Source organism: Centruroides sculpturatus, unplaced genomic scaffold, assembly GCF_000671375.1.
Source record: "Centruroides sculpturatus isolate CEXI.00-Female unplaced genomic scaffold, Cexi_2.0 scaffold504, whole genome shotgun sequence".
Lineage (NCBI taxonomy): Eukaryota > Metazoa > Arthropoda > Arachnida > Scorpiones > Buthidae > Centruroides > Centruroides sculpturatus.
Window position 1 is genome coordinate 345,946 of NW_019384908.1, and position 12,253 is coordinate 358,198.

Here is a 12,253-nt window from a genome sequence, read left to right on the forward strand (position 1 = left end):
TACAGTGGAACCCCGGTTAACGAACGTCCTGGTTAACGACCAAATCGGTTAACGAACTTTTATTTTGCAAAAATTTTGTCTCGGATAACGAACGTAACGGTATTTTGTGTCAAATTTTAGTTGGTGTTAGGCATGCGCGAGTTAAGCATTGCTTTTCCGAGTGTTTGTGCTATACTTCTTTTTTCAGTTTTGTGATTTATATATTTAATCAATATGGCATCAAAGAAAGAAAAAAGTCATAGTGGCAATAGAAAATGACAACGCGCTATCACATTTGAAAAAAATTTTGATTAAAAGAGTAAGACAATCAACTTTAGGTCAATTTCTTGTTCCTTACGGAAAGAAATATCTATCTATCTACTATTGCTTACATTACATTGTATATATTTGTAAATAATTTTCTCTTTATTGTTATTATTCTTCTTCTTATTATTTTTTTTACTTTATATCATCTCACTCATATTATGTATCCATGTACTTCTATGTATCTAGTACCATGTCTAACTGGGTTATACATTTGTGGCATCCAGTATTTACTGTACTCCAGTAAGTTACAATAAAATATCTATCTATCCTTACGTAAAGAGTTTGTTTGTTTGTTAAGTTATGGCAACGCAACACTTGGGTGATCTGCCTAGGGGGAATGCCTTCTGGAAGGTGTTTTTAAGGGAAACTGGCCCCTATTTAGGCGTTACAGATGTGGAGAAAACCCGGAAAACTCAACATGGCCAGCCCGTCTGAGTGAGGTGCGAACCCACAAACGAACTCCCCATGTTCAAGGTATGAAGACCACTTAGCCACTGGTGGGTTTTTTTACCGAAAAAGACTTTGACTCAAAGAATCTTCCGATGAAGTGCTACCCGTTATTTTTTGGAGGGGATTCCCCCTTCTAAGCATTAAGGTTTGTATATCTCCACTTTTCTGCCACCAACTACAACAAACAAAGTTATGTACAGTGCTATTTTATTAAACAAAGTTTAAATGTTGCTGTAATGATAGATACTACGTTTTCCTACATTTTCATCAAAGAAAATTACTGTATATTACAAATAAAATGACAAAAATTTCGGAGACTAGAATGGATTAATTGCATTTGCATTAATTTCTATGGGAAAAATTGCTTCGGTTAACGAACAATTCAGTTAACGAACAGAGTCACGGAACAGATTAAGTTCGTTAACCGGGGTTCCACTGTACAACTAAAAACTCATAAGATAGGAGAGAAAGTTCGGCCAATAATAGACTTTAAGTACTCAACACTATATAACTTGAAAAAATTTCTAAAGCAAGAACTTAAGCAATACCAAAACCCCAAATTTGCAATTAGAAACACAGATGAACTTCTAGACGAACTAAATCAAATCAGTATGGAAGAAAACTTTAAGATAGAAAGTCTTGACATTATAGATATGTATCCGTCAATAACGTGGGATTTAATAGAAGATAAATTAAAAAATCTTAAAGTTAAAAATGAAATAATAAGTTTAATAGAATTTGCATACAGAAGTAATTATTTTGAAGCTGATGATGATTTTTATACACAGACAAGTGGAATAAGCATGGGATCAGTAATAGGACCAAAATTAGCAGAATTAATAATGATAGATATAGATAACAAAATTAGCAATATAACAGGCATAAAATTTTATAAAAGATATATGGATGATATTTTAATTATATACAATGAAAGTGAAATAAAGATAGAAGAAATCAACAAACAAGTTAATAATATACAAGAAGTGATAAAATTCAAAACAGAAACAGAAGATGCAACCAGAAAAGAAATTAACTATTTGGACATTATGATAAGAAGATTAAAACAGAGCTTAGAATTTAGAACATTTAGAAGCCAGGTTCCGAGTCAGATAACAATAAGATATCAGTCAAATGTACCACTTCATGTCAAATATAATGTATTTAAAATGGAATATTCTAAAATAAAAAAGAGAACAAATCAAGAAATACACATATATGAAGATTTAGGTGAATTAAAAAAGAAATTTCTCCTGGCAGGTTACCCGCAAAGACTGTTAAAAAAATGGGAACTTAAAATAAATAATCTTAAAAAGCCATAAGACAATAAATAAACAAACGATATAAAGTATATCGGGTTTCCATATATCAAAGGACTACACGAACAAATTGACAATGTAATAAGTAATATAAACTTCAAGATAGCACCGTCATACCAAAAAATGTATACAAGGCTTAAACAGCTCAACACTGAGAAAAAACTACTACTACCAGCTGAAACTAAGAATGTAGTATATAAGATTCATTGTACTTGTAGAAATAATTATTATATAGGAGAAACTAAAAGAAAGTTAAAAACCACATTAAAAGAACATATAGCAGATCTAAAATACAATAGATTAAATTCTGCTTTTTATGATCATTGCACCCTGAACGATTGTAAAATAGATAAAGATAAAGTAGAAATACTCCACAAAGAAAAAGAAACATATAATAGAAAGTTCAAAGAAAGCGTAGAAATTATCAAAAGTAATAAATGTATAAATAAAAACCTAAGTATTAAAATAAACGAAAACTGGCTCAATATCTTATAATATTAGGAATATTTTTGAAGATCTTTTATGCAAAAAATTTTTATGTGGAAAAGAAATTAAAAAAAAAATTTTTTTTAAATGTTGCCACAAGGTGGCCTACTCGTCATGTGACTGTATAGTAGACAGTGGGCAAGCTTAACTGGGGAGGGAAAAAAGGGGGGAGGAAAGGTCAGCAAAATATGTTTGTTCGTAAGAGTAGTATGTAAATTTTAATTGTTAAATCAATTTAAACGTGATTTTAAGAGTATGGTAGAGATTTTAAAATTGTTTAAACTCATCAAAAAAGGTTTGTTTTTAAAATAACATAACCTTTTATGTTCATTTGTTTATACTGTTGTAACTTGTGAACTTTTATTTTAATTGACTGAAGAGGGGCAAGAAATGCCCGAAACGTGTAAGAAAAAAACATGTATCAACTGAATAAAATTTAATTCTGTGACTTGCCAAGTGTCTGTATGAATACGATAAATAATTTGTGTTTGAATTGGTATATATATATATATATATGTTAGTCAGTGAATTTTTTACTTGGCAGGGAGTCACGGAAGGGATTATTTGATTAAACATGATCAGGAGTCATGGAACAAATAATCCTTGGATCATAATCTCCATCTATTCCATTCCTTTCTAAAGGATACCTCAAAGGATTATAATAATTATAGTAATGCAAACCATGCAGAAATTAAAATTCCAATTTACTTTAAATGAATTCCATGTATACATGTATACTACATTAAACTAAAATCTGAAAAAATATATTGGACTCTCACATGAATACTGCTTTATGCTCATGTACTATTATTCCTTCATAAGAAAATATTGGTTTATGTAATTTTAAAAATTCTCATAATGTGATTCCTTACACAACTGTGTATGTGATCAGTGATCATATATATAGTTGCATAAAGCTGATCAGTATAGTATAGTATAGGTATATGTGAGTAAGACAAACAACAAAAATCATAAACTAATGAATTATCTGTGAATTTAAATTTACTTTAGAATAAACATTGTTCTTTGCTTACCTTCAAACAGAGACAGTGGACGATCTGGCGTACGACAATCATGTTTTCCATAATCAAAACACCATTCAGCAAACTATAAAGTATACTATTGCATTTCTTTTTTTTTTTTAATTTTTCAAATTTCACAGTATTTATAAAATAAGTAATACCTTCAATGCTCTCCACAGATGACGTTTTTCGTCTGTCAACTGGTAAAGAACTAAAAAAGCATATGCATTGCCTGAAACACCATGGCAAATACCATAACCTTTCTTCAATATTCCTCGTCTCCAAATTAAATCTCCACATTGTTTTGCAGCATCTAAATATTTCTGTTCTCCAAACACCTAATTAAATGAAAATTACTTAGAACATTTCATAATTTTACAATTTGCAATAATGTTCTTAATATAGTCACCTTATATGCAAGACCAAATAAATGAATGGCACCTGGGGCTCCGTGACACCAGTGAACAAGTCGATCACTTTTATTTCCTAATGAAGATGGCATATTTCCAGAGGGAAATCTTATTTCCAATAAGAAATCTATACTCGGTTTTACCAAAGTATTAAGTTCCTCTAAAGGTATGTATTCATGAGCCTAATAGTATAAGAATAATAATTAATTTTGCATTTCAAAACATTTAATTTCAACTGAAAAAATTTATAAACCAAATAACTGATTTTCTCTCTTACAGGCATTAAAAGCCCTTTTACTCATGGATTCAGTCAGGTAAATCAGAGCTTAGAGATAGAAACCAAAGCTATATTCATCATTAAAAAATAAAATTATTATTAGTGATTATTAAACTTAGCAATTTTTTAAAATCATAATAATCTAATACCATTGAAGTATTCTCATCATTGGTTCAGGGGAGAGAGATTTATTAGTAACTGACAATTGTTGATAATGGTGGAGGGTGAGCCTTTAAGATATATGGTATAAGATACATGGTAAATTTTGCTCAAAAATGAATGATGTAACTAAAACATTTTCTTATAAACTGTTCGAAACTTTCAAGTCTTTAAATACATTTTCTGAACATTCTATACCTAATATAATATTATATTCACATTGACAAGACTTAAAATAATTCTCATATTTTGCATTAATATTAATTTATAAGATAATATACAACTACAGAGTGAATCAAAAATCAACCCACATAGTGACTGCATAATAAGGTCAGCCCTTTATATGAATCACAAAATAATTCTACATGTGTATTTTCTAACCAAATGCACATATGTATTCCTCTCATTTGTAGTGAGCATGTGTTAATGTAATTGGTGTAATATATATATTCATTCAACTGTTCTATGTTTTGTAACTTCACCTGATACAATGTGATCTTCAAATATCTGACAAATAAAAATCAAAAAATGAAAACTGGAGACATAAGAGGCCACGGCTAATCCAATGTATGAAGAATTTTGAGTCATTCTGTACAGTAAATTATTTATTTGATTCAGTATATATATAATTACCTGCAAAAGCATATACAAAATTCCTATCAGACCATGAGCAGCTCCTATGTAACATTTATCATGCCAACTATACATAAGAGGGGATTTGTAGTCACCAGATTTCGACATTTGTTGACCCGATTGAAGTATAGATGATATTACCTATTTTAAGAAATTTCAAAATATCAAAAGAATTTACAAAGGAAGGAAATTACTTAAAGTAATTGGTAATTAAATATTGATTAAAGTTTTCAAATCACTTTACTTTCTCTTCAGTTAAAAATACAATTCTTTTCTGTTTAAATTAGAACACAAACTGAAAAGAAGTATTTTTGAACTATAATTTCTAATGTTAATGACCCCTACAGATAAAAAAAAACAAATCTCCTTGACTACCTGACCTATTTTTAGCCTGTATGCACCATCACTCTGGCGACCCAGAACTGAATCTGGATGGGTAAAAAACTCCAAGAACTTTTTGGCAGGTGAGTCATTCAGATATGTTGGGGTCCATCCCTCACTACCCAGCCACTCTATTATGAACCTGGATGAACTCATAATGGGCTTACTAAAAATGCCCTCTTACAAGGGGACCTTATGGTCTCAGAAATTCAGTTCGGGATGAGACTTCGCAGGTTAGTAGTATACCTCAAGGGTCCACTCAGAAGAATTGTAAAGCGCACTAGCCAGAAGATTCCAACAAAAAGGGCTCTAAAGTTTTAAGCACAGCTTATATATTGGTCGATTTTACACTATGGCAGCACAGCGAAATGGCTGATTCTGTAGCGAACTCGCTTGCCACGTGGGCGATCTAGATTTGGTTCTACCTTCGGCTAACTTTTTTTTATTTTTATTTTTAATTGCTTTAAAACTTATAACAACTTTTAAATAAAGTTAATGATCTAAAAATATTATCAATTAAATCATAAATAATTTTATTTTACTTATGAAATGACTGTTACAGCTAATTAAAATGTGAATTAAAGATAATATTTTATTTTGAAAAATTTTTATTTTATTTTTATTTTTGTTCAACCTAGTGACGTCTATTTTTATAGACAGGTAAAAAATCTAATAACAAAACTTGTAAAAACAAAATTGTGCTTATCTGATTGAAAATAATAGAGAAATAAAATCCTGTGAAGACTATATAAAAATACAATCAATAGTGCATCATCAACTGTCATTGCCAATTTTTAATGAAATGATCTGGTATGCCTGGTATGCTTCCAAGCTATCTGATGAAAGAGAAATTTTCATGAATGTAAACGAAGTATGTTTTCCAATAGATCTTTTAAAAAAAAAGGTTGATCGTGTAAATAAACGTCCTTTAAAAATTGTGCAAGATGTCAAAATAGTTTTGTTTACAATGTTTTTATGATAATTATCATTCTGGTGCTTGTATGTAAAATAAAAAATTGACAAATAAAGACAATATTGTAAAAACTTTTATATAAATAAAACATTACCCAAAAATTGTTATAGTGGTAATTAAAGTTTTAATTTACCTCCATTAAAAATGCATTTGAAATTATTCAACTTTTTAAAAATAAAATATTATCTTTAATTCACATTTTAATTAGCTGTAACAGTCATTTCATAAATAAAATAAAATTATTTATGATTTAATTGATAATACTTTTAGGTCATTAACTTCATTTAAAAGTTGTTATAATTTTTAAAACAATTAAAAAAAAAATTTAAAAAAAGTTAGCTAAAGGTAGGACCAAATTTAGATCGTCCACGTGGCAAGCAAGTTCGCTACAGAATCAACCATTTTGCTGTGCTGCCATAGTGTAAAATCGACCAATATATGAGCTGAACCACCTAAAACTTTAGAGCCCTTTTTGTCGGAATCTTCTGGCTAGTGCGCTTTACAATTCTTCCGGATGGACACCCTTGAGGTATACTACTAACCTGCGAAGTCTCATCCCGAACTGAATTTCCGAGACCGTAATGTCCCCTTGTTAGTGCCCATAGGGCAGAACGGATTAAAAAAGTCTACACATGCTAAAATTTGTTTTTAAACTATATCTGAAGAGACAATAAACTGTCTTTAAAATACTAATCAATATTTTGATTTCTCACACCTTTAAGTAAATATTTAATGTATTTTTTAGAGGAAATCAAACTTTTTAACCTGTTGAACTAAAGTATGATTAATACAATCTCCACTGATATGCTTCATGACAAACAGTAATGCAAATAAATATCCAGCACGTCCAAATAACATTTCATCTGGTAATCCACTCTGAAGAGAGATCACATCTCTACTTATCTTCTCAAGACTATGAAATTAAAGCTTAATGTTACTTTTAAAAGATTGAGAAAATCTTATTTTTAATCTGTTACATACCTTTGTAATAAATCTTGACTTTGTTGAAATTTTCCTGTCTTCTTATAAAGCACTGCAGCTACTGCTAAAGGTCCAGCATCACCACATAAGAAAGAAAATCGCTTGTGTTTCAATGCCGATAAAGGTTTTTCAGAATAATATAAAGCCTTAGTAAAATAGTGGTCCTTCTTCCCATTATCCAATACATTTGACAAGTGATAATACATTAAAGAAATACCTTTAAATTTTTAAGAAAATTAATTATATTTAACAAAATATTTAAAAAATCTTAAAATTTAATTCAGATATTACCTGATGTTCCAGTGTAGACAGAATAGTCAAACCAGTCCACTCCTTTTTTTAATTCTGACTCAAGTTTTTGTAGCAATTTTATTAAATTATCATACAAAGTTTCCCTTTCATTCTTAGATAACTGTAATAAAAAGACAGCAATATTTCCAAAATTTATTCTCTTCACATATTAATTTCCAATTAAAAACATTTAAATGAATTAACAATGATCATTTCTCAATGTTATTATTATTATTTACAGAATTACATACAGTATTACCATATTTTATGCCATATAACATGCACCCACATTTCAGAACAATATTTAGGAAAAAGTACAGTAGACTCTCAGTTAACTGGCACCCATGGAGAGTGGAAGATTCCAGATAAATATAGTTTCTGGTGGCTTGAGAGTTATTATTAAAAGTAGGTCTAACTAACACTATGTTATACCCCATACTATATCATACCATAAACTCTGTTTAACTTGATATTAATATTGAAATACAGTAATTAAAGATAAATTAAGACAAATAAAAACAAACTTAATGTAACACAGTTTCATTATAAAACCAACCTGTAAATACAGTATGCAATTTTAGTTAAATGACTGGAGTGTGAGACTAACATGTAGTGCACAAAGCATTGGTTTACTCACAGCACATGCCAAGTTTAAACTTACATTTCTGCTAGAAATTGATTTTATTTTAATTTTTACTTAGTTAGTCTTATTTCTTAGAATTTTTTGCTGGTTACTTGAGTTCTAGTTAACAGAAATTCTACTGTATTTAGTGTATTTAAGCAATACTGTGTCTTTGACTGTCAGTCCCAAATTTTTTACTGTATTCTGGTTAAAAAAGTAAAAATACAATGCATATTTTTATTTACTAGGGAAAAAGAGGAGTTTAAAAGAAGTCATTACAATTAAAATTCACCATTAAAATATTCAACATATATATACAACAGCTGCTTAGCTAAAACAAAAACTAATAATAAAAATAATAATGTGTTTAATTAAACAATAGCATTTTTCTTCAAGAGTTGGGCTAGATAGAAGTTAGCTGTAGTCTTTCAAAAGCCATTTGTGATTTATTAGGCTACGGGCAATTTTTGGATGAAAGTTGATCTTATATTAAATTCTAAATGCAATAATAAGTGGACTTTTTTCTATAAAATTTAACATTTAATTACATATTTACAGCACATGATTTGAATGATAAATTTTATCATTAAATCATCATTAATAAAACTATAGAAGTATTTTTCCTATTATCTTATAATAATTTTAAATCAACTTTATGATTTCACTTACAAATACATTTTTATCTTCAATTTTACATTCAATTAATCATTAGAAAGCAAAATATGTTTCCTGAAAGTTTATGGAATGAAAATTACTCCAAAAACATTTTAAAAAATCGAATATCCACAGTGTTTTTGTTGCTAACACCATTTTATAGAAGTGTGAAAATCAAACAAGAAAAAGGAAAACAACTCAAGGATGACGTCATCAAAAACTAGAATAAGTCAACTTTCTGACTTGAAAGTGTGTCAACTTATGTTTTCTCAGAGTTGATAGTGACACTTTATGAAACCTTTCCCTCAACTTTGTCAACTCTAAGGAGTTTGCAACTTTGAATATTACAAAGAACAGCCAATTTTAATCAGTCGTTGCCTGTTCTTCATTCCTTTAAGGTCTGTGTCTGTGTACTATTACCTTCTTCAGTTTTATTTGTGTGCCTCCTTCAGATTTCTTGTCATCCTTCTGTTTGTGAGCTGCTATTCTTCAGAACTGTTAATTGACATCAAGAACTTATTTCCTGTCTCTTCAATGTGGGATTTCTAGTTCAGACTTGTAAGGTATCAAAATTTGTGAACTTTCTCTCTCCACAATGATAATCTGCATAAATGCAAACACTGTGTCTTCTTTATCTGTGTAATGTATTGTACAACTTTTCATGCCATCTAATAAATGTTTAAGCGTAGTTAATTGTGTCAAATGACTCCTTTCCAACTGAATCTTGTCATTTCCTACTCCATCCTCTTACCCCTAGTCTCAAGACATAAAGACTGCTATTACCACCCGGAAAAACACTCAAAACTCGTGTAGTATGCGTAACCTTCTTGATTTCATAAATTTCCAAATGTAATCACTTACATTCGTCAATAGGAAGGCTAAAAAGCTATATAAAACTTCCTTGGGATAGCCTGGACCTCACACTGGTTTCAGAGAAAAACACAAATGGAAATGTTACATTGGTGTCAGAATAACACACATAAATAGAACCCTCACAGTGGTGCCTGGACTTCACCTGGCAACCCTCACAGAAGTTATAAGTTGATATAAATATATAAATTACTTACCAAAAGATAACTATCTGCTGCAAAATCAGAAAAACTTAAAAAAAATAAATTAAATATGAAACTATTTTGAGTTTGAAATCATTCTATAAACTTCTGATATAACTTTTAGTCTATCTAAGGGTAGTTAAGTTTTCTTAATTACAAATATGCCCAAGCTAAAACACAACTCACTGAGGAAGAGATTATAAAAGTTTGGGAAATAGTTGTGTGATATTACTGAAGTATTGGAAAGTTCAACTTCAGAAATATATCAGATACTTCAGAAAAGTGAGAACTGAGGTGTAGATGGCAATAATGACAACATCTAGAGATGATCAACAAATTTTGCAACTGGTGACCAATAATTGCTGCTTTATAAAAACTAGAAGCTAATGTTTTTGAATGCAAGGTGTCTAAAAGCACTACGGTTGAAACAACTGCACATCTAGTTTACACTAAAATGGCTAAACAACCATCTCTGAATCAGCACACATTAGTTCAAGAATGAATTGGACAAGAGAATATAGGTCATGAAAGGAAGAATGGAAGATAATCCTCTTCAGCAATGAAACAAAATGGAATTTAGATGGGTCTGATGGTTGAGTTTGTTGTTGTCATGATTTGAGGAACCTAAGACTTTTTATAGCACACAACAGAAAAGGAAAAATTCAGTTTGGGCAGCTCTTAAATATCACAGTTAAGGTCTAACTTTCTAATGGTCTTCATCAATAGCAGATAGAAATCAGAACACCAGAAGATATTAGAAGAGTTTCTTTTTCCTGCTGAAAAACAACTTTGAGAAGAAGATGGTTTTTTCAGAAAGATAAAGCATCCATAACTCCTATTCAACTTAAACATGGTTTAAAGAAACATATGTTGAACTTATAACGTACCCCACAAGAAGCTCTGATTAGGGATTCCTGATACCACAAAAGTATTGATACAGGTATTGACATCAGGTATTGAAACTAGAAATCTTGTTGTGTTGCTATTCAATCCATGGCTTGATTTTGAAACATTTTGTGTAATTGAAACTTTTAATTTTAGCATAAATAACATGCTTTATTCTAGTTAGTTATTATTAACAAATTATTAAACCTGATTTCTAATCATCAATATCATTAAATCAATATATTATAAAGATAAGTGTACAATGTGCATGCTGCTAAAACTCAAAAACGAGTCCCGGTACGATCAAGGGAGTTATATGGTGTGCAAACCGAGGGGGTAGAGCGAGAGCTTCTCCCCACTTACCGGCTTGGCTGTCAGAGAATGGCTATAGGAGGGCTAAAGACATGAGTGGGGAGGAGTCGGAAGTGATCAGGTGTCCAAAAGACTACACAGGTTTAAATAAATAACACATTTACTAAAACATTAAATAATTATACATAGAGATAATAAATACAAACATACATGTATCGGGATATAAATATGTATTCTAAAATCTAACCTAACCTAACCTAATGCTAAAGTTTGAGAGGGACCTTACGTTGGAGAGAGATAATTAATTATGGCAAGGGTTTACCTCGTAGGTAACGTTCTCCTATTATAGGGCGTTGATAGAACACTCTGTGATCGTCGTCTTCTAATCCGAGGTGTCCTTTGAAGGCTATGTGGAAGGATGTCCTTCCCAGACCGTGCGGCTATGTCCCGATGCGATGTATGCTCCATCGCTCCTAAATCTGTAGAGAGTTCTTCTTGGTGAAGTTCGCTTGGAGGTTTCTTCTGTTAACCTCTTCGAGGAGTAATTCCGTCGTATATGGAGAGAATAGAAAATATTCAAGTCTTTACCTTTTTATGGAGCGGCAATTATGAGTTTTGTAGATTCTGAGGGTGCTGGAAGAGTAGTCCACTGCGTTCTCTTCCCCCGATGATCGCTGTCCGTTTTTCCTTAGCTGTCCAGAGGGGTTTCTTCGGCGTTAGCTCCTCAGCCAAGCACGCCAAGTAGAAAATCCGACCCCTTTATATACCCGATCTGCATAGGAAAAATCTGGGAATTTGTTGATGTCTTTTGACATCTCTCCCTGATTTATTACCGTCTCCCGTGCTGTAGAAAAACTTATCTCCTTATTTGGTCATTTATCATCTGGTCGCTTGGACGTATGGGGGTCACGTGATATCGTGGTCCCTTGTCGATGACCTTCGGATGACGAAAGTCACCCTCGCTAATTACGCAGTTAGTGTGAAAATAAAAACTAGCGTCCGTATTCTCACAATGGTGTGGTAGCCCTCTATCCCCCATCCAT

The 12,253-nt window shown here is 31.1% G+C and overlaps 1 protein-coding gene across 1 annotated transcript in view; it reads right to left on the reverse strand.

The window, feature by feature from the left end:
• Nucleotides 1-12,253, reverse strand: part of LOC111631597 (lanC-like protein 1) — a 32,611-nt gene that overhangs the window by 14,915 nt on the left and 5,443 nt on the right. Inside the window, exons 3-9 of the mRNA XM_023375887.1 lie at nt 7,686-7,806; nt 7,395-7,611; nt 7,179-7,326; nt 5,060-5,200; nt 3,990-4,172; nt 3,742-3,918; nt 3,593-3,665 (exon numbers count right to left, since the gene is read on the reverse strand). Of these exons, the coding sequence (XP_023231655.1) occupies nt 3,593-3,665; nt 3,742-3,918; nt 3,990-4,172; nt 5,060-5,200; nt 7,179-7,326; nt 7,395-7,611; nt 7,686-7,806 (1,060 nt within the window). The remainder of the gene's footprint in view (nt 1-3,592; nt 3,666-3,741; nt 3,919-3,989; nt 4,173-5,059; nt 5,201-7,178; nt 7,327-7,394; nt 7,612-7,685; nt 7,807-12,253) is intronic.